General features: G+C 44.0%; 1 protein-coding gene across 1 annotated transcript; it reads left to right on the top strand.

Moving 5' to 3' along the window:
• Nucleotides 1-2,974: 2,974 nt before the first annotated feature.
• On the top strand, nt 2,975-24,094 carry LOC115109495 (ubiquitin-conjugating enzyme E2 H-like). The gene is made up of 7 exons (XM_029634440.2): nt 2,975-3,514; nt 18,554-18,630; nt 18,797-18,871; nt 19,001-19,040; nt 19,207-19,259; nt 20,050-20,178; nt 20,475-24,094. The coding sequence occupies exons 1-7, from the start codon at nt 3,462-3,464 to the stop codon at nt 20,594-20,596; spliced, it is 549 nt and encodes a 182-aa protein (XP_029490300.1). The 5' UTR covers nt 2,975-3,461; the 3' UTR covers nt 20,597-24,094.
• Nucleotides 24,095-24,129: the final 35 nt, after the last annotated feature.

Below are 24,129 nucleotides of genomic sequence, written 5' to 3'. Positions count from 1 at the left end.
ACACACATATAACATGCACACATTTATATTGGCTCTACACACAAGCACACCCACTCACATTCAAGATGCTGCTACTCTCTTTATCTTATATCCTGATGCCTAGTCACCTTACCCCTATACATATCTACCGCCATCACTCCAGTATCTCTGCACATTGTAAATATGGTATTGGAACTGGCCCTGTAAATAATATGCTTACTTACTTATTGTGTTCTTCTTATTTCTCGTGTGTTTTTTTCTAGTATTACTAGTATTACATTGGTCACTGACCATCTCGAATCCCACCGTACCTTCTCCGCTGTGCAATCTGGTTTCCGAGCCGGTCACGGGTGCACCTCAGCCACACTCAAGGTACTAAACGATATCATAACCGCCATCGATAAAAGACAGTACGGTGCAGCCGTCTTCATCGACCTCGCCAAGGCTTTCGACTCTGTCAATCACCATATTCTTATCGGCAGACTCAATAGCCTCGGTTTTTCGGATGACTGCCTTGCCTGGTTCACCAATTACTTTGCAGACAGAGTTCAGTGTGTCAAATCGGAGGGCATGCTGTCCGGTCCTCTGGCAGTCTCTATGGGGGTGCCACAGGGTTCAATTCTCGGGCCGACTCTTTTCTCTGTATATATCAATGATGTTGCTCTTGCTGCGGGCGATTCCCTGATCCACCTCTACGCAGACGACACCATTCTATATACTTTCGGCCCGTCATTGGACACTGTGCTATCTAACCTCCAAACGAGCTTCAATGCCATACAGCACTCCTTCCGTGGCCTCCAACTGCTCTTAAACGCGAGTAAAACCAAATGCATGCTTTTCAACCGATCGCTGCCTGCACCCGCACGCCTGACCAGCATCACCACCCTGGATGGTTCCGACCTTGAATATGTGGACATCTATAAGTACCTAGGTGTCTGGCTAGACTGCAAACTCTCCTTCCAGACTCACATCAAACATCTCCAATCGAAAATCAAATCAAGAGTCGGCTTTCTATTCCGCAACAAAGCCTCCTTCACTCACGCCGCCAAGCTTACCCTAGTAAAACTGACTATCCTACCGATCCTCGACTTCGGCGATGTCATCTACAAAATGGCTTCCAACACTCTACTCAGCAAACTGGATGCAGTCTATCACAGTGCCATCCGTTTTGTCACCAAAGCACCTTATACCACCCACCACTGCGACTTGTATGCTCTAGTCGGCTGGCCCTCGCTACATATTCGTCGCCAGACCCACTGGCTCAGGTCATCTACAAGTCCATGCTAGGTAAAGCTCCGCCTTATCTCAGTTCACTGGTCACGATGGCAACACCCATCCGTAGCATGCGCTCCAGCAGGTGTATCTCACTGATCATCCCTAAAGCCAACACCTCATTTGGCCGCCTTTCGTTCCAGTACTCTGCTGCCTGTGACTGGAACGAACTGCAAAATCGCTGAAGTTGGAGACTTTTATCTCCTCACCAACTTCAAACATCAGCTATCCGAGCAGCTAACCGATCGCTGCAGCTGTACATAGTCTATTGGTAAATAGCCCACCCATTTTCACCTACCTCATTCCCATACTGTTTTTATACTGTTTTTTATTTATTTACTTTTCTGCTCTTTTGCACACCAATATCTCTACCTGTACATGACCATCTGATCATTTATCACTCCAGTGTTAATCTGCAAAATTGTATTATTCGCCTACCTCCTCATGCCTTTTGCACACATTGTATATAGACTGCCCGTTTTTTCTACTGTGTTATTGACTTGTTAATTGTTTACTCCATGTGTAACTCTGTGTTGTCTGTTCACACTGCTATGCTTTATCTTGGCCAGGTCGCAGTTGCAAATGAGAACTTGTTCTCAACTAGCCTACCTGGTTAAATAAAGGTGAAATAAAAAATAATTTAAAAAAAAATAGATTATTGCATTGTTGGGTTCTGAGTTTGCAAGAAAGGCATTTCACTGTACTTGTGCATGTGACATTAAAACGGTCATCTTTAAACTGTTAGAACCAGTAAAGGCTGCTTTACCATTCATGGGTAGTGGAATGAGTTTGGCTTCCCTCCAGGCCTGGGGAGTTTCCTGGCCATGGACCCAAAATATCAATGTTTTGTTCCCTGAGCCACTTAGTTATCACTTTTGCCTTATGGCAAGGTGCTCCATCATGCTGGAAAAGGCATTGTTCGTCACCAAAATGTTCCTGGATGGTTAGGAGTTGCTCACGAAGGATGTGTTGGTACCATTCTTTATTCATGGCTGTGTTCTTAGGCACAATTGTGAGGGAGCCCACTCCCTTGGCTGAGAAGCAACCCCACACGACGAACAATGCCTTTCTCAAGGTCTCAAGATGCTTTATTGTTGGCATGAGACAGGACTGATGGTAGCGCTCACCTTGTCTTCTCCGGACAAGCTTTTTTTTTTTTTTTTTACAGATGCCCCAAACAATCGGAAAGGGGATCAATTCCGGACGACGCTGGGACAAATGTGCGCTGGTTAGGATACAGCCTGGAATAAACCAGGGTTTGTAGTGACGCCCCCTAACACAGAGATGGAGTGTTTTAGAACGCTGCACCACTTGGGAGCCCAGAGTTAATGAGTGTTTTGTTTTATGATGTGTTTTCACCTGGTGCCATGGTTCATAAGCATTATTTATCATAGTAATTTTCATTCGCTGTGTGTAGAAAGTCTCCTTCGCATCCTTCGCTGTGTGTAGAAATTCTCCTTCGCATCTTTGGGAAGAAAACGATGTCGATGGTTGTCGTGTCTATTAAGTCTATTTCTATGTTCCAATGCCGCTTTCAAGTGATAGTTGGAACTAGGAAACTCGGAAATAGCTAACTGTTTGTAGTTATATACATTCGGTTTTCGACAATCAGCAAGTCGGACATTTCCGAGTTTCCTAGTTCCGAATAGTACATGAACACGACACAAGCTCTCCTCTCTCTTCATTGAATGTCGCTTAGTTCGGATTGATGTCACTGGCGGAGGGATTGTTTTGTTCAGGACGGGACAGACATTTGTTCAGAATTAGGCAGAGAGAGAGTAGACCTGATGTGCGCTCAGTTCGCTGAACGTTTGCTACGTTGCGGAACGGTTTGAACTGAACGAGACGTTCCACAAAATGTTATTGTACGTTCTTGAACAAACTGAGGTACGTTTGCTCTCGTTCTGTGGGTGTGGCTTGAACAAATGAGTGACGTATTTGAAGGGCAGTGGACAAGCTGACAGCGCCCCCCTTCCCGTTTCAACTGGTCGTTCAGTACAGTACTGTTTCCGTTCAATTGAACGTTCCAGAACGTAAAAGCGTAGTTACTGAACGCAGCCCTTCAGACATTTGCTAGTGTTGTTGAGAGAAAGCGAGGAATGTTGAAATATTTCGTTCGATGGACAAACTGAAAAGGCAGAACATATAGTTCGAATAGCTTGCCTCATCGAAGTAAAGTATCGAGCTAGCCAAGGAATAACGTTACAAAAATGTCTTCGCCAAGTCCAGGCAAGAGGCGAATGGATACCGACGTGGTGAAACTGTATCCTTTTCTGAGCAAAAACAACAGACAGGCAAAACAATCTTTTTCGTCTTTAGCTAATCATAAATTGTAGTGACAACTATCTACAACTTTTGTAATTACATGTATTGGTTACTGATGACACAGATAACTAGCTAATACAGTATGTTGTGTAAGCGAACAATAACGGCTGTTGTTGGGATTTATGACAACAAAAGTAGGAAACATTTAGTTTTGATCAGGCATCACACGATTCGTTTCAGTTAGCCATAGCTGGGTCAGATCTAGGCTAAATATTTCACCCTCAATAATATATGCTATATAGTTGTTTGATCAGATCAGAAAACTTCCCAAATGTCGTCCAATACCTGTAGTTATCATTTATCAAGCTAATTAGCGTGCTTAATGTTAGTGATACTTTCATCAACCCTTGGTTGTTTTCCACAAACCCTGATTTATTTTATGGAACACATAGCTAGCTGTATCTCTTGAACGACGATGACTAGAAAAGCTAAACAATGACGATGGCCTTGTAGGCACCATTTTCTGCGTGCAATCGGTCGTCCGTCCTTTTACTGGCCTTTCTTTCCTATCTAAGCTATTTCGCTTGCTATTATATCTCGACCTTGTGAAGTCATTCACGTTGACACTCCTGCTGTTATAACGTTAGCTGCATGATTAACCATCAGTAATATTGCATCGCTCTCTTGTTTACAAATCGTTTACATGTCCCCTGCCTTGTCAAGTTTGCCAGTGTTTTTGTTTTTAACCATTTTGATTTTCCAACCTTGAGTCATGTGGAAATTATGTACTATAATAATGGGGAAATGTTTGTGTTAAATGTATTTCCATCCTAAAGTAGTACATGTTGTAACTATGTTTTGCATTTCCCCAACGCTAACTATGATGTAATGGTAGCAAGTTGAATTCCGAATTTTATCAAAGTTCTCATTGGCGCTAGTTAACGTTTATTGTATTTTTTTGTATTTAACAAAGTCTTATTTACAATGACGGCTATGTTCCGGGGCAGAACGACAGATTACCTTGTCAGCTCGGGGATTCGATCTAGCAACCTTTCGGTTACTGGCCCAACGCTCTAACCACTAAGCTAACGCTACCTGCCGCACCAAATTGTAGCCCTTTTCACCAAATGATCAGAATGTAGATGGACATTATAGTTTTTTTTTATCTAGCGCTTAGTTTGTGAAATTTGCCTGAAAGGTTAGGTTTAGACAGCGTGTGTTGAATTGTTTTGTTTTTGTGCTCCTGTAGCGACAACTAGCGCCCTGATTGGTCAGCCTGTTACTATCCGGAAACTGGTAGGGGGCGGGACTAGATAAACGGCTGCTCGAGTGACAACAAATGGGTGGTGCTATCGGGGCTCCTTGTTCCCCTCCTTCCATTGACGTTGACAATTAAAATGGTTCAAATAAAATTATATTTGTCACGTACACGTGTTTAGCAGATGTTAATGCTTGTGCTTCTTGTTCAGACAGGGCAGCAATATGTAACAAGTAATGTCTAACAATTTCACAAACAAATACCTAATACACACAAGTCTTAGTAAAGGAATGGAATTATAAATATATGGAAGAGCAATTGTCATAGATTGAGATACAGTAGATACAGTATATACTTGGATTTTATCAACCGATTATGATTTTTCAACACCGATACCGATTATTGGAGGACCCCCCCCCCAAAAAAAGCAGATGCCGATTAATCGGCCGATTTTTAAAAATATATATATTTAATTTATTTGTAATAATGACAATTACAACAATACTGAATGAACACTTATTTTAACTTAATATAATACATCAATAAAATCAGTTTAGCCTCAAATAAATAATGAAACATGTTCAATTTGGTTTAAATAATGCAAAAACAAAGTGTTGGAGAAGAAAGTAAAAGTGCAATATGTGCTATGTAAGAAAGCTAACGTTTAAGTTCCTTGCTCAGAACATGAGAACATATGAAAGCTGGTGGTTCCTTTTAACATGAGTCTTCAATATTCCCAGGTAAGAAGTTTTAGGTTGTAGTTATTATAGGATTTATAGGACTATTTCTCTCTATACCATTTGTATTTCATTAACCTTTGACTATTGGATGTTCTTATAGGCACTTTAGTATTGCCAGTGTAACAGTATAGCTTCCGTCCCTCTCCTCGCTCCTACCTGGGCTCGAACCATGAACACATCGACAACAGCCAACCTCGAAGCAGCGTTACACATTGCTCCGCAAAAGCCTCGGCCCTTGCAGAGCAAGGGAAACAACCACTCCAAGTCTCAGAGCGAGTGATGTTTGAAACGCTATTAGCGCGCACCCCGCTAACTAGCTAGCAATTTCACATCGGTTACACCAGCCTAATCTCGGGAGTTGATAGGCTTGAAGTCATAAACAACTGCTGGCAAACGCATGAAAGTGCTGTTTGAACGAATGCTTACAAGCCTGCTGGTGACTGAGCAATGGTAGGCAGACTGCTCTATCAAATCATAGACTTCGTTATAACATGATAACACACAGAAATATAAGCCTTAGGTCCTTAATATGGTCGAATCCGGAAACTATCATCTTGAAAACAAGACGTTTATTCTTTCAGTGAAATATGGAACCGTTCCGTATTTTATCTAACGGGTGGCATCCATAAGTCTAAATATTCCTGTAACATTGCACAACCTTCAACGTTATGTCATAATTACGTAAAATTCTGGCAAATTAGGCGGCCCAAACTGTTGCAGATACACTGACTCTGCGTGCAATGAACACAAGAGAAGTGACACAATATCACCTGGTTAATATTGCCTGCTAACCTGGATTTCTTTTAGCTAAATATACTTCTGTGTATTGATTTTAAGAAAAGGCATTGATGTTTATGGTTAGGAACACATTGGAGCAACGATATGCACCGCATCGATTATATGCAACGCAGGACACGCTAGATAAACTAGTAATATCATCAACCATGTGTAGTTAACTAGTGATTATGATTGATTGATTGATAGTTTTTTATAAGATAAGTTTAATGCTAGTTAGCAACTTACCTTGGTTTCTTACTGCATTCGTGTAACAGGTAGTTAGAGCGTTGGACTAGTTAACTGTAAGGTTGCAAGATTGAATCCCCCGAGCTGACAAGGTAAAAATCTGTCGTTCTGCCCCTGAATGAGGCAGTTAACCCACCGTTCCTAGGCAGTCATTGAAAATAAGAATGTGTTCTTAACTGACTTGCCTCGTTAAATAATTTTTAAATAAAGGTGCAAAAAAAGGTTAGTTTTTTTTAAATCGGCCAAATTGGTGTCCAAAAATACCGATTTCCGATTGTTATGAAAACTTGAAATCGGCCCTAATTAATCGGCCACTCTAGTATATACATCAAATGTATTTGTCACATGTGCTGAATACAACAGGTGTAGTAGACCTTACAGTGAGGTCTACTAGACCTCAACCAACAATGCAGTTTTAAGAAAATATCTACAAAAATATATTTTAAAAAGTAAGAGATAAGAATAACAAATAATTAAAGAGCAGCAGCAAATAACAATAGCAGGGCTATATACATGGGGTACCGTGTGGTGAGATATGAGATGAGTAATGCAAGATTTGTAAACATTATTAAAGTGACTAGTGTTCCATTTATTCATTTACACAGATTTCAAGTCTGTGTATGTAGGCTGCAACCTCTCTGTGCTGGTAATGGCTATTTAACAGTCTGTTGGCCTTGAGATAGAAGCTGTTTTTCAATCTCTCGGTCCCAGCTTTGATGCACCTGTACAGTTTTGAGAATGACACATATTAATTTTAACAAAGTCTGCTGCCTCAGTTTGTATGATGGCAATTTGCATATACTCCAGAATGTTATGGAGAGTGATCAGATGAATTGCAATTAATTGCAAAGTCCCTCTTTGCCACGCAAATTAACTGAATCCCCCAAAATTTCAGCCCTGCCACAAAAGGACCAGCTGGCATGTCAGTAATTCTCTCGTTAACACAGGTGAGAGTGTTGACGAGGACAAGGCTGGAGATCACTCTGTCATGCTGATTGAGTTCGAATAACAGACTGGAAGCTTCAAAACGAGGGTGGTGCTTGGAATCATTGTTCTTCTTCTGTCAATCATGGTTACCTGCAAGGAAACATGTGCCGTCATCATTGCTTTGCACAAAAAGGGCTTCACAGGCAAGGATATTGCTGCCAGTATGATTGCACTTAAATCAACCATTTGTCGGATCTTCAAGGAGAGCGGTTCAATTGTTGTGAAGAAGGCTTCAGGGCGTCCAAGAAAGTCCAGCAAGCGCCAGGACGTCTCCTAAAGTTGATTCAGTTGCGGGATCGGGGCACCACCAGAACAGAGCTTGTTCAGGAATGGCAGCAGGCAGGTGTGAGTGCATCTGCACGCACAGTAAGGCAAAGACTTTTGGAGGATGTCCTGGTGTCAAGAAGGGCAGCAAAGAAGCCACTTCTCTCCAGGAAAAACATCAGGGACAGACTGATATTCTGCAAAAGGTACAGGGATTGGTCTGCTGAGGACTGGGGTAAAGTCATTTTCTCTGATGAATCCCTTTCCCGATAGTTAGGGGCATCTGGAAAAAAGCTTGTCCGGAGAAGACAAGGTGAGCGCTACCATCAGTCCTGTGTCATGCCAACAGTAAAGCATCCTGAGACCATTCATGTGTGGGGTTGCTTCTCAGCCAAGGGAGTGGGCTCACTCACAATTTTGCAGCCAGGAAGCCATGAGTGGGCTCACAAGAACACAGCCATGAATAAAGAATGGTACCAACACATCCTTCGAGAGCAACTTCTCCTAACCATCCAGGAACATTTTGGTGACGATTAATGCCTTTTCCAGCATGATGGAGCACCTTGCCATAAGGCAAAAGGGAGTACAGGAGGGGGCTGACCATGCACCCTTGTGGGGCCCTAGTGTTGAGGATCAGCGAAGTGGAGGTGTTGTGTCCTACCTTCACCACCTGGGGGCAGCCACAGGGCAAGGTTTAGATCCAAGTCCTCGAGCTTAATGATGAGCTTGGAGGGTACTATGGTGTTGAATGCTGAGCTATAGTCAATGAACAGCATTCTTACATAGGTATTCCTCTTGTCCAGATAGGATAGGGCAGTGTGATGGCGATTGCATCGTCTGTGGACATATAAGCAAATTGGAGTGGGTGACCGGTAAGGTGGAGATGATATGATCCTTGACTAGTCTCTCAAAGCACTTCATGATGACATAAGTGAGTGCTACGGGGCGATAGTCATTTAGTTCAGTTACCTTTCCATTCTTGGGAACAGGGACAATGGTTAAGGTATAGGTTTAGGGTATGGGCGTCCAAAGAACCCCGGACAGCACTGACCTACACTAAACCCTGCTTCCACAGGGAGCGGATGGGGGGCTTGGAATAGACCGGCCTAGCTACTGACTTCCTATCAGGCCATAAACTGAGGCCCACCTGCCATTATGAAAACAATCCGTTGGAGATGGTTCAGTGTGCATGTCAAGGTTTTGGAGAAAACATTAGATTTTGTTGTTGCAAACGGTTGGTGTCTTTTGGATAATAGCACTGTAGGGTTTAAAAATATCTAGTAACCTAATCTCTCATGACATTTACATTTAAGTCATTTAGCAGACGCTCTTATCCAGAGCGACTTACAAATTGGTGCATTCACCTTATGACATCCAGTGGAACAGTAGTGCATCTAAATCTTTTAAGGGGGGTGAGAGGGATTACTTTATCCTATCCTAGGTATTCCTTAAAGAGGTGGGGTTTCAGGTGTCTCCGGAAGGTGGTGATTGACTCCGCTGTCCTGGCGTCGTGAGGGAGTTTGTTCCACCATTGGGGGGCCAGAGCAGCGAACAGTTTTGACTGGGCTGAGCGGGAACTGTACTTCCTCAGTGGTAGGGAGGCGAGCAGGCCAGAGGTGGATGAACGCAGTGCCCTTGTTTGGGTGTAGGGCCTGATCAGAGCCTGGAGGTACTGAGGTGCCGTTCCCCTCACAGCTCCGTAGGCAAGCACCATGGTCTTGTAGCGGATGCGAGCTTCAACTGGAAGCCAGTGGAGAGAGCGGAGGAGCGGGGTGACGTGAGAGAGAACTTGGGAAGGTTGAACACCAGACGGGCTGCGGCGTTCTGGATGAGTTGTAGGGGTTTAATGGCACAGGCAGGGAGCCCAGCCAACAGCGAGTTGCAGTAATCCAGACGGGAGATGACGAGTGCCTGGATTAGGACCTGCGCCGCTTCCTGTGTGAGGCAGGGTCGTACTCTGCGGATGTTGTAGAGCATGAACCTACAGGAACGGGCCACCGCCTTGATGTTAGTTGAGAACGACAGGGTGTTGTCCAGGATCACGCCAAGGTTCTTAGCGCTCTGGGAGGAGTACACAATGGAGTTGTCAACCGTGATGGCGAGATCATGGAACGGGCAGTCCTTCCCGGGAGGAAGAGCAGCTCCGTCTTGCCGAGGTTCAGCTTGAGGTGGTGATCCGTCATCCACACTGATATGTCTGCCAGACATGCAGAGATGCGATTCGCCACCTGATCATCAGAAGGGGGAAAGGAGAAGATTAATTGTGTGTCGTCTGCATAGCAATGATAGGAGAGACCATGTGAGGTTATGACAGAGCCAAGTGACTTGGTGTATAGCGAGAATAGGAGAGGGCCTAGAACAGAGCCCTGGGGACACCAGTGGTGAGAGCACGTGGTGTGGAGACGGATTCTCGCCACGCCACCTGGTAGGAGCGACCTGTCAGGTAGGACGCAATCCAAGCGTGGGCCGCGCCGGAGATGCCCAACTCGGAGAGGGTGGAGAGGAGGATCTGATGGTTCACAGTATCGAAGGCAGCCGATAGGTCTAGAAGGATGAGAGCAGAGGAGAGAGAGTTAGCTTTAGCAGTGCGGAGGGCCTCCGTGATACAGAGAAGAGCAGTCTCAGTTGAATGACTAGTCTTGAAACCTGACTGATTTGGATCAAGAAGGTCATTCTGAGAGAGATAGCGGGAGAGCTGGCCAAGGACGGCACGTTCAAGAGTTTTGGAGAGAAAAGAAAGAAGGGATACTGGTCTGTAGTTGTTGACATCGGAGGGATCGAGTGTAGGTTTTTTCAGAAGGGGTGCAACTCTCGCTCTCTTGAAGACGGAAGGGACGTAGCCAGCGGTCAGGGATGAGTTGATGAGCGAGGTGAGGTAAGGGAGAAGGTCTCCGGAAATGGTCTGGAGAAGAGAGGAGGGGATAGGGTCAAGCGGGCAGGTTGTTGGGCGGCCGGCCGTCACAAGACGCGAGATTTCATCTGGAGAGAGGGGGAGAAAGAGGTCAGAGCACAGGGTAGGGCAGTGTGAGCAGAACCAGCGGTGTCGTTTGACTTAGCAAACGAGGATCGGATGTCGTCGACCTTCTTTTCAAAATGGTTGACGAAGTCATCTGCAGAGAGGGAGGAGGGGGGATTTAGGAGGGAGGAGAAGGTTGCAAAGAGCTTCCTAGGGTTAGAGGCAGATGCTTGGAATTTAGAGTGGTAGAAAGTGGCTTTAGCAGCAGAGAGAGAAGAGGAAAGTGTAGAGAGGAGGGAGTGAAAGGATGTCAGGTCCGCAGGGAGGCGAGTTTTCCTCCATTTCCGCTCGGCTGCCCGGAGCCCTGTTCTGTGAGCTCGCAATGAGTCGTTGAGCCACGGAGCGGGAGGGGAGGACCGAGCCGGCCTGGAGGATAGGGGACATAGAGAGTCAAAGGATGCAGAAAGGGAGGAGAGGAGGGTTGAGGAGGCAGAATCAGGAGATAGGTTGGAGAAGGTTTGAGCAGAGGGAAGAGATGATAGGATGGAAGAGGAGAGAGTAGCGGGGAGAGAGAGCGAAGGTTGGGACGGCGCGATACCATCCGAGTAGGGGCAGTGTGGGAAGTGTTGGATGAGAGCGAGAGGGAGAAGGATACAAGGTAGTGGTCGGAGACTTGGAGGGGAGTTGCAATGAGGTTAGTGGAAGAACAGCATCTAGTAAAGATGAGGTCGAGCGTATTTCCTGCCTTGTGAGTAGGGGGAAGGTGAGAGGGTGAGGTCAAAAGAGGAGAGGAGTGGAAAGAAGGAGGCAGAGAGGAATGAGTCAAAGGTAGACGTGGGGAGGTTAAAGTCGCCCAGAACTGTGAGAGGTGAGCCGTCCTCAGGAAAGGAGCTTATCAAGGCATCAAGCTCATTGATGATCTCTCCGAGGGAACCTGGAGGGCGATAAATGATAAGGATGTTAAGCTTGAAAGGGCTGGTAACTGTGACAGCATGGAATTCAAAGGAGGCGATAGACAGATGGGTAAGGGGAGAAAGAGAGAATGACCACTTGGGAGAGATGAGGATCCCGGTGCCACCACCCCGCTGACCAGAAGCTCTCGGGGTGTGCGAGAACACGTGGGCAGACGAAGAGAGAGCAGTAGGAGTAGCAGTGTTGTCTGTGGTGATCCATGTTTCCGTCAGTGCCAAGAAGTCGAGGGACTGGAGGGAGGCATAGGCTGAGATGAACTCTGCCTTGTTGGCCGCAGATTGGCAGTTCCAGAGGCTACCGGAGACCTGGAACTCCACGTGGGTCGTGCGCGCTGGGACCACCAGATTAGGGTGGCCGCGGCCACGCGGTGTGGAGCGTTTGTATGGTCTGTGCAGAGAGGAGAGAACAGGGATAGACAGACACATAGTTGACAGGCTACACAAGAGGCTACGCTAATGCAAAGGAGATTGGAATGACAAGTGGACTACACGTCTCGAGTGTTCAGAAAGTTAAGCTTACGTAGCAAGAATCTTATTGACTAAAATGATTAAAATGATACAGTACTGCTGAAGTAGGCTAGCTGGCAGAGGCTGCGTTGTTGACTATGTAGGCTAGCTGGCAGTGTCTGCGTTGTTGACACTACACTAATCAAGTCGTTCCGTTGAGTGTAATGGTTTCTACTGTGCTACTGTGCTGCTATTCGGGGCTAGCTAGCAGTGTTGATTTACGTTACGTTGCGTTAAAAGAACGACAATAGCTGGCTAGCTAACCTAGGAAATCGCTCAAGACTACACAATTATCTTTGATACAAAGACGGCTATGTAGCTAGCTATGTAGCTAGCTACGATCAAACAAATCAAGCCGTTGTACTGTAATGAAATGAAAAATGTGATACTACCTGTGGAGCGAAGCGAAATGCGACCGGATTGTTGAGTGCGGAAGTTCTGTTACGTTAAGGACGACGAATAGCTGGCTAGCTAACCTCGATAAATTAAGATAATCACTCTAAAACTACACACTCTAAACTACACAATTATCTTGGATACGAAGACAGCAAAGACAACTATGTAGCTAGCTAACACTACACTAATCAAGTCGTTCAGTTGAGTGAAAGTTGTGCTGCTAATCGGTAGACGGTGGACTAGCTAACGGTAGACGTTAGCTAGCTAGCTAGCTGCAGGGCGGTGTAGACTGCGTTAGGACGACGAAATACGATAATTACGCAATTATCTATGATACAAAGACGGCAATGTAGCTAGCTAAGAAGAAAAATTGCTAAGATTAGACAAATCAAACCGTTGTACTATAATGAAATGTAATGAAATGTACTACTACCTGCGGACCGAGTGCAGATGCGACCGCTCGCTCCAACCCGGAAGTCACTACTCTATTTCAGCCACAGCCATGACGGTGTGTGTGTTTTCTGGGAAAACATGCACAATGACTTTTCCCCTCTTTAGTAAAGCTATTGCGTCCTCCTCCCACCCCCCTAACATACTGTCTGGTTTGAAATCAATGCATGGATATCATGAGTAATTAGCTGCCTTCCCGGGCAGTTCTCTCAAGACATTAATATAAATTGCATAAATAAATAATGAACAGTACAGTAGGCTAAACATCAAATGAGCAGTGGCCTATTGAGTGCCATCGCTGTGAGGAACATGCATGTGTTGGAGAGGGAGAGATACTTTCATGATTGTGTGTCATCTTGAGATGTTTGTTTTTTGTCTTAGCATGTTTTGTGTCTGTGTGTGTGTGTGTGTGTGTGCGCATGCACGTGTGTACTTGTGGGTTTATACACGTGTGGGTGTTCCTGAAGTTTAGGTGGGGGCTGGGTATTGTGGTAAATCTGTCCTTTCTTTGTGCCTGCCAAATCCGCATAGTCTGTTGTCTCTGGCACTGGATCTTGTATATTAGTATGTGAAGCCTCTGCTCTCTTATCTGATAAGAGAACATTGTAAAGCCTGGTAGAAAAACCTGTACACAGTAAATCCAGTGTTTTTAGCCCAGCACCAGTGGAGAAATGTGGGCTGTGCATGATATACTATATACACAAAAGTATGTGGACACCCCTTCAAATTAGTGGATTTGGCTATTTCAGCCACACCTGTTGCTGACAAGTGTATCAAATTGAGCACACAGCCATGCAATCTCCATAGACAAGCATTGGCAGTAGAATGGCCTTACTGAAGAGCTCAGTGACTTTCAACGTGACACCGTCATAGGATGCCACCTTTCCAACAAGTCAGTTCATCAAATTTCTGCCCTGCCAGAGCTGCCCCAGTCAACTGTAAGTGCTGTTATTGTGAAGTGGAAACATGTAGGAGCAACAACGGCTCAGTTGCAAAGTGGTAGGCCACACAAGCTCACAGAATGGGACCGCCGAGTGCTGTAACGCGTAGAAATGGACTGTCCTCGGTTGCAACACTCACTACCCAGTTCCAAACTGCCTCTGGAAGCAACGTCAGCACAATAATTGTTAGTCGGGAGCTTCATGAAATGTGTTTCCATGGTCGAGCAGCCGCACACAAGCTTACGGTCACTATGCACAATACGTCGGCTGGAGTGGTGTAAAGCTCACTGCCTTTGGACTCTGAAGCAGTGGAAACGCGTTCTCTGGAGTGATGAATCACGCTTCACCATCTGGCAGTCCGATGGACAAATCTGGGTTTGGCGGACGCCAGAAGAATGCTACCTGCCCGAATCATAGTGCCAACTGTAATGTTCGGTGTTGGAGGAATAATAGTCTGTGGCTGTTTTTCATGGTTCGGACTAGGCCCCTTCGTTCCAGTGAAGGCAAATCTTAACACTACAGTATACAATTACATTTTAGACGATTCGGTGCTTCCAACGTTGTGACAACAGTTTGGGAAAGGCCTTTTCCTGTTTCAGCATGACAATGCCCTGTGCACAAAGCAAGGTCCATACAGAAATGTTTTTGTTGAGATCGGTGTGGAAGAACTTGACTGGCCTGCACAGAACCCCATCGAACACCTTTGGGATGAATTGGAACACTGACTGCGAGCCAGGCCTAATCTCCCGACATCAGTGCCTGACCTCACTAATGCTTTTGTGGCTGAATGGAAGCAAGTCCCCGCAGCAATGTTCCAACATCTAGTGGAAAGCATTCCCAGAAGAGTGGAGGGTGTTATAGCAGCAAAAGTGGGACCAACTCTACATCAATGCCCATGAATTTGGAATGAGATGTTCGACGAGCAGGTGTCCAGATGTAGTGTATATCAGCCACTCAGTGTGAGGGCATGTCTTTTGTTTACTCCAGGCAGCAGAGGAACAGGTAAATGTAGAGCATGCTCAATGTAGAACGCATGACTGTTTGTCATGATGACCTCTGGGGACTGGTTCCATTTCAGGCCCTAGTCCCTTCCCTTTGTACCTACGGACTATTTCAGTGTTTGGTATTGTCTGTGTGCACGCATCAGCCATGGGCCCTAGGGGAAAGACAAGACAGAGATGCATTGTAGCCAGCCTTATTTATAGGTCCTGTCTGTTGTAGGTCACAGTCACTGCTGACTGCCCTGCTCCCATCCTTTAGTCTAGGCCAGTGTTCTTCAATCCTGCTCCTGTTCAGTTGTTCCTAAACCCAATAAAAAAAAAAAAAATTTTCTTGATGTTGTGACTTAAGCCTAGCTGCAAACCAAGACAGACTGAACATAATAGATAGATAAACCAATAAATACATTCACTAAACCTTCCAGTTAGGACAATGGCAATAGAGACTAAATAAAATACACACAAAGCAAATATTTTACTTCATAACTATCAACTAATGTCCTCCACGGCTCCTATGCCCTTGGTGGTTGATACAGAAATGAATGAGATTAAATAAAAACTGAAGTAAAATCTTCTTGATGTGGACTGGAGTGGCGAGTTAGCTAGATAACATGATATGTTTAGAGATCTATCTCTATGGCCCTATTCCCACTACGAGATATGAAGGAGCAGAGTTGCAGAAGAGAATTCTACTTTTTAATTCACATTACATCCTTGCCTTTCGTTGGTCAACACAACAGTCTTGGTCTGCAGCTCAAATTTACCATAAATATCACAGTAGGCACTAGCCAGCACAAACTATTCAACAATGACAAACTTTTCTTCTGAAACATATTACATTATTAAATAATGCAACCAAACCATATTACGCTATTGAATAATGCAACAATTCACAAGCATGTATGTGCAGTCAATTAAAGGGTTTATCTTCTCATCTGTAGGCTACACTCATTACATTTTAGCTTCAAGAACAAAGCAAAGAGTTGCTGTAACAGCATGTCTTCATCAAGTAACGTTAGCTTATAAGAAATGACAGATTAACCCTTTCACATACATGTACAAGTACAGCACCTTACAACATTACAACAAACCAGGCTTCATTTTTATCAATATCATGCAAATCATTACGTGGTTAAAGCAACATGCGACTGAAAATGTGACCAAGCTTTTTATTTGGAAGCCCATACCCGCCACACAATTTGTACATTTTTTATTAAAATGCCACATGATTTGTCAACGTACACATTTAGTCTGTGCTTCAGTCTGATCAACTGTAGCCTACTGATAACATCCACAGCTGCAGGTAGCCTAGAGAAGCCTATGCGCTCTGATCCCATCTGGGCCTGGGGAAACGTAATGTCATGTTTTTGTAGCCTAAGTTATGAATTTATAGCCTAAAATAGGCACATTTATTTGTGTTCTGAGAATTTGATCAAATTTGATGTATATTCACACTGGTGGCTAGGCTATCTACAGCTTTATATAAAAAATGATTGACTGGAATGAATAAATTAACACAGTAGTGATGACATACTGTACGAGTATCTTTTTAATTGCAGATGCAAAGTCCTACGCAATGCCTTTGCAATGCAGCGAGCTCGGCCCTGTTCTTTTATTTGTTGTCCAATCACATTTGTCTGTTTTTGGGTAAAGGGTTTTAATGTTTTCATCCTCCCTAGGGTAGGGGTTTTTCTAGGTGTAAATAAATAATCATATGGCCTGATTTAGAAAAATAATCTTGTCCCATCAAAGCCCATATAAAACCGTTTTTTAAATTGTATTTTTACAGCTGATTTATTACCATGTCATTCGCTACAACTAGGGTGGGAGTTGATTAGGTTAGCCCCCACAGGAAAACAATTCATACACTCTAGGACCTGTGGTGCCACATCTGAAATGACCAAACAATGTTATAAAACATATCCTGTTTTACATGTTTTTGGTAGTGGGATGGGTTTCCATAGTTTTACATGGCTCAGTGCATCTGGCAGCTACTGTGACAATGTGTGTGTGTGTGTGAGAGAGAACCTCATGTTGTTAGACCCAACTGACCCAGGTGGAAATGAAACAGACTTCTAGAGCCATAGTAGTTTCTCATCTCCGTGACAACCCTAACAGACACAGCATGACACATTGTTGTTGCTCTGGATGAGAGAACCACAGAGATGAACTACTATCAACCCAGGAGCTGTCTGTCACTAAACAAACTCCCACTGTTGTCCACCAGACACTCCTTTAGCCCTCCTCCTCTCTGTTTTAGGAAAGTGTTTCATTCTCTAAGCATCCTTTTGTACCTTGTGGCATGATCCAGAAGTTAAGTTGTGTAGTGCTTTGTTGAGCTTATTTGCTGTAGAAATATAGAAAAGACACCTCATGTGTGATGGATGGGTCTAGATGTCAGCGGTGTCCAGTCGTATCCACACTGAGGGCCAGTGCATCTGGCAGCTACTGTGACAATTTCAGAATGTAACACGCTGTTGCTGCAATTTCAGGTAAAAACTCAATAAAACAAGTCTCAAATATTAGACAAATGTCTACATTTCAGCTGCGCTATTACTATTTATACTACAGGAGTGTTTGATCAATGAGACAATTGTGTTTTGCCCTGATTCAAGGGGGGCAACTGTCAGGTGAATGTTGTGCGCGGCCCCCGGAAGTAGGGGTTGAGAAGTAGCAAGTAAGCAAGTTTACAATTGAGTAATAAGTGTAGCCGTCTGTATTTTTACGAAACGTTTAGTAAGTTTGGAGAGTCTCACTCTCTTTATTTTCTTCTCTCCCATTCTTTTCCCTCCCACAGCCTCATCTCGTTCACCCAGGTGAACTTGAACATTGGCCAACTGAACTGTCTCAATTCATTGGTCAAAACAATACAGGGCACAGGTGTCAGAATGTGGAAGGTGTTTCCATCCATAGACCCTGGTGACTGATGCCCAGCATGTAGCTCCACAGCGGGGGTCCTCATCAGGCCAGAGCATTGTCTCCCAGAGGCCTAGACTAGTTGATGGGACACTGGTGCTTTCCTATTGTTTCGGTTCCTATTCTCCCAAGAAGAGAAGCTGATACCCACATTTGGTTAGTTCTGGGTAGAGCCTGAGGGTGTTGGGTTATTGTGTGAAGTTAGGCTATTTCTGGTTATAATATGACATTGTTTGTTATAAGAGAGTGAGGTAACGTATTAGTTATTTGTGTGGTTAGTTTTGGTTAGGGTAAGTGTTTGTGTGTTGGCTGAGTCTGATCACTACATTATTGATCAGACACCACGGCTGGCGTTATCGATCCTATGTTTGACCTTAGCCCAGAGTATCTCTCACACACACTGGTTCTACTGACCTCAGACCAGGGCTGAGTCCCAAATGGCACTCTATTTATTGCACTACTTTTGATCAGTACCGTTTGGGACGGAGCCCAGTTCACCCAACTAGTTGGATTCTGATTGTGGCTCATTTTAATTGGCTTGTTTTACTTTCATTTAAAATGTGTGTTGTTTGTACTGTAGCCTTCTCGTTAGTCACGTTCAGTCGTGTCTTTTCCTTAACAAGTGCTCAGCATCGAGAGCAAGCATGAGGTAACCATCCTCAGCGGACTCAATGAGTTTGTGGTCAAGTTCTACGGCCCACAAGGAAGTAAGTGTTTTCATAAACAGCCTAATGACTTCCGCTGGCTTCTCACTGGGCTCATTGTGTCTATGCAAAGATCTGTATGGTAGGCTATATGGAGGCAATCCTCCTCCCTGTGTGTGTGTGTGTGTGTGTGTGTGTGTGTTTCTAATCAAATGTGGTTGTTTTTTAGCACCTTATGAAGGAGGTGTATGGAAGGTGCGAGTAGACTTACCAGACAAATACCCCTTCAAGTCTCCATCTATAGGTACAGTATCAAAATGCATCTGTCAACAATCTCTATGTAATAGAAACTAATAACATAACTGGTTAAAGCATTGTGGAAATGACTAACACAGGTTTTCTATGAAAACTAACTTTATTGTTCTCCTCACAGGATTCATTAATAAAATCTTTCATCCCAACATTGATGAAGCGTAAGTTCATTTTGATGATATCGTTTTAGTAGTTTGCAACTAATGTACGGTATGTTGACGTATAGGCCTGGACAATCTTATCAGTTATACATCATGTTTGTTATATCACAGAATGCTGCTCACAGTTCTGTTTATTTTCTGCTCTCTCATCTCCCCTCTCCTTCAGCTCAGGGACGGTGTGTCTAGATGTCATCAACCAGACGTGGACAGCCCTGTATGGTGAGTAACAGTTCAGAATTGATTTCAAAATGGACACAATGGACATGCTACCACTTCAGTTTGGAAATGTTTGAAACTCACTGAATGGTTTGTTCCATGACATGGGTACATACTGTACCCTTTCTCTATGATCATGTCTGGGCTGGTGGGAGCAGCTGTGAGGGGAGCGGCTATAAGAGCGACCGACTAGGAAAACAGGTCTACAATGTCTCAACTTAGTGTTTATTAGGCTTTTATATGGCTCGCCTTGTGAATAGCTGAGCATGATTGCCATACAGAAGTTCCTATCATTGAAAACTGAACTAGCAATTTAACTGTACAAGGAATTGACCTTGTTGCTGTGGTTTGAACTCTTGTTTCAACGATTAGGAACACTGTGTCAGTGGGACATACCAGACGTGGCATTATAATGTATTTTTTAGCAGGGTCAATCGGTTTTAACATGACTGAAAATGATCACCCGTTCTGGTTGGAGTTGTTGGCCCATTCACTGCTTGTAGCAGATAGGCTGTTGTATTGATGGTGAGAGCAGAACAGAGACCTAGTAGTCATTTGTCATGACAGGACTCAATATGAAATGCAAAATTGTGAGGCCAACTAACCTCCAAATGAAATACTTGTGATGTGGCGGGGTTGTTTTGCGGTTCAACTTGTACGGTTGTACTAATTGTGCAATTAGTTGTGCAATTAGTACAGCTCATTGAGTGTTTACCTTGAGTCAAAGGTTGCACATTAGCACCTCTTTAACCCCCATAATGTAAAACACTGGTCGTCCCTCCTCCCCTTGCAGACCTGACCAACATCTTTGAGTCATTCCTGCCCCAGCTGTTGGCCTACCCCAACCCTATCGACCCTCTGAACGGAGACGCTGCCGCCATGTACCTGCATCGGCCAGAGGACTACAAACACAAGATCAAAGGTGAGGCACACACATGTACATATACACACACACACACACACACACACACACACACACACACACACACATATATACATACTGTATATAAATACACATATACATACTGTATAAGGTGAACGCACCAATTTGTAAGTCGCTCTGGATAAGAGCGTCTGCTAAATGACTTAAATGTAAATATACACACATATACATACTGTATATACATACACACACACATATACATACTGTATATACATACACGCACACACACACACACACGATCGACTGTCTGACTCTTTTCCTTCTCTCTGTTCCAGAGTATCTTCAAAAGTATGCGACAGAGGAGGCTCTAAAGGAGCAGGAGGAGGGAGGTGACTCCTCGTCTGAGAGTTCCATGTCTGACTTCTCTGAGGATGAGGCTCAGGACATGGAGTTGTAGTGAAGGGCTGGCAACCGCCCTCCCCTCACCCACACGGACTATCATTTCCTAAAGAGCAGAAGCAAACTATTATATTCATATTTAAACAAGGCAATTGTTTTATTACTAAACAAACAAGGATTTTTATGGATTATATGTATGAGAAGTGGCGGTGTGAAATGTCAGTCTCCCCCTCGTCTAGGTATTCTTTATTACTTACCCATAGCCCTCTACCAACACCACCCCACCCACATTATTACCCCCTCCTACCCAGAAAGGAGTGCAGCATTCCCATGATCCTAGATGCCCCCCTTCGGTCTGGATGATATTCTGATTAACCCAACCATGATGGAACCGACGATAGGGTGAGAGCAGAGCATCATGGGAAGACAAGACTGTCAGACTGTCATTGTCATGACAGAGACAGGGATGGAATGTTTACTCAGTACCGCCTCCCCACCACAGTTTAGATTTTTAATTCTCAGAATGGTTCTGTATTTGGTGAGTGAAACACTGTTTCAACAGTTACAGCTTTTTTCTTCCTCCCCATGCTCTACCAGAAGCTCTCTGTCTCTAGTGCATGGCCCCCTCTCTCTGGAGTTATTACCACAATGAGGAATTACACCATTTCGAAAGTCATTTTCTGCCTTCCTTTGGATGGGGTTGGAAGCTACCATCAGGAACAGGATCATTCCTTCCTGAGGATCAGTTGGTGGGTTTCATCCAGATCCACCTATCCAATATGGCTGTTTTTGACCCATCTTTCAGGCCTTGCCCCAGAGGCCAGTATGCAAGCCTATCAACCCACCACACCCTGGTTGTCATAGAAACTGTTCTGTAAACACGCCTTTCACCCCGTAGACAGGAGCACCAGCTCACCAACCAAAGACAACCTACCACACCACTTAACACCTGAGAGAGATAGTGAGTGTGTGTGTGAGAGAGAGAGAGAGAGAGAGAGAGAGAGAGAGAGAGAGAGAGAGAGAGAGAGAGAGAGAGAGAGAGAGAGAGAACCTCATATTGTTAGACCCAACTGACCCAGGTGGAAATGAAACAGACTTCTAGAGCCATAGTAGTTTCTCATCTCCGTGACAACCCTAACACACAGCATTACACATTGTTGTTGCTCTGGATGAGAGAACCACAGAGATGAACTACTATCAACCCAGGAGCTGTCTGTCACTAAACAAACTCCCACTGTTGTCCACCAGCCACTCCTTTAGCCCTCCTCCTCTCCGTTTTAGGAAAGTGTTTCATTCTCTAAGCATCCTTTTGTACCTTGTGGCATGATCCAGAAGTTAAGTTGTGTAGTGCTTTGTTGAGCTTATTTGCTGTAGAAATATAGAAAAGACACCTCATGTGTGATGGATGGGTCTAGATGTCAGCAGTGTCCAGTCGTATCCACACTGAGGTCCAGTGCATGACCAGGCTTCATTCCATCCAAGCACTAACACACCTGTTTGGACTTCTCTCAGTCTTTATGGAAGACTATGATTAGTTGAATCAGGTGTGTTGGTTGGTACAGGAGCCACATCACTGGCCCTCTGTAGATAAAACTGGACTGCCCTGATCTAGGGGTTGGATTGGGTTGTTGTGTGGGACTGGGCTGGGAGGTGTTGAGGGGTACCTGGGGACTTGTGGGGTGTACGGGAATTTTGCCTATTGCTTGTGTTCAACTATAATAGGTATTTGACTTGCGTAGTGCTAGTTAATGTGCCAGATGGTGAATCCTATTATAATCTATGGTTTTATTCCTTCTATAGCAAGCTAGTTTCAAAGCGAATTGTCCTGTAAAGGTGAAGCATTTAGTTTGAATTAGATTTGTTTTTTTCTTCTCCTGATTTGAATCTGATCCTCCAAAGGCATGTTGCATCTCTGTATCCTTTCTCTTATGCAAATGGTCTCTTCTGTCAGTGTGCAAGTGAACTTATCTAGCCTGGGTGTCTGGCTGTTTCTGCTGTGGCCAACTCCTTTGTTCACTGTTGTGACGTCATGTTGGGCTTAAGCAGAAACACACTGTCTGGCACCCAGGCTAGATGAGTACAGCTACATACCCAGACTGGCAAGCAGTGTTTTGGGTTTTTCAAACTTTGATCTCTAACTCGGCAGCACCACATTGGGAGTGCTCCAGGATTCTACTCTCCTACTATTGTGTTCATGGAGAGGTTGGTCAAGGCTCATCAACCTACACAGGGTGTCCCATTCATGCCACAGTACAGTACATGGGCCCAATCATATCCCCAGATTGGTGTGCTTAATCCTATGATATTCTATAGGGCACATTCTATATGAGACTTTCATATAGAAATGCAATGTGAATGGGTGTCTGTTCCACACAATAGAGGATATTGTCCATTCTGTACATGACAGATCTACCTATGATTTTCTAAACATTGTGCATCAATTCAATATGCTACTAGTGACATGTACAGTAACTGAAAAGGGTTGGGGTCCTAAACTTTAGGAGCCGGGTGTATATTACTGCCATAATAATGTGGACCCTTTGCTCAAAGCAGATGTCATAATGGTTCAAAACACTGCCGTAAAGCCTGTTACAGGGGGGTGTACGGGCCTCTTGTCCCAGGTCACATAAGACGAGATGTCATCTGTATTTCTTTAAGAAAACTCATCATAGCTTTCATTGGGGACATCCTAGTCGTACACAAGAATTGAATCACAATTGATTTAATCCCTTTGTTTTCATTTTCACAAAATGCAACAACTGTCAAATGTATAATAATATAGTTAACATAATTTGAAGTATTAGGGTGCAGGGTGACGTTACAGATGACAGAACAGGCCCCACACCGCAGTCCCACATGATGGTGAAGCTATTGTTGATATTTGTCTGTAATTTGTTTTTTGCCTCCATTAAACTAAGAACAGGAGAGTTGATGAGACAGGAAAATTGCATTTCTTTGAGAAATTATTGCATTGAAAAACATGCACTGTCTTTACTGACATGGGAAAGCCTCAGCATTGAGATGGTTCGAGTTAGCATTAGCATCCTAATACATTATGAGTGTAGTTTTAGCATTATGCCAACTGTGTCTCAATAACATGGGCACCAGACACTGTGGTGTATTGTAATGGTTACCACAAGAGAACAGCCATAGTGTGTAACTATGTTGGCTATTAGCAAATTGAGCATAATTTGAGGAGAAACATGTATTCTACACATTCAACTTGGCACAAAAGCAGAACAACGAACATCTGAAGAAAATACATAATGTCTGCTCTCACTGTTTGAGTTGCAAACTTGTTCGAAGCAACAATCAGTGATTGGACAGGACCCTTTTCCTTTAGCTGTTTAGCGTCAGGACACATTAGTCATTACAGTATGTGTATTCACTCCCTTTCAATAATGAGATATATACTGTATTTGAAGCGTTATTTGTTTTAATCCTTTAAGGATGTAGAAGACCAGGAATTACCACATTTTTAAAGGCAAATAAGTTAATGAATAAATGTGCTTCCCTTGTAACTTTATAAATAAATAAACAAAAATATGAAAAACTCCTTTAAAATCGTCTCTGTTTTACTACTGGTTTGTG

Source organism: Oncorhynchus nerka, linkage group LG25 (genome assembly GCF_034236695.1).
Source record: "Oncorhynchus nerka isolate Pitt River linkage group LG25, Oner_Uvic_2.0, whole genome shotgun sequence".
Taxonomy (NCBI): Eukaryota; Metazoa; Chordata; class Actinopteri; order Salmoniformes; family Salmonidae; genus Oncorhynchus; species Oncorhynchus nerka.
Note: the sequence above shows the minus strand (reverse complement) of the source record. Positions and strands in the feature narration are given on the sequence as shown.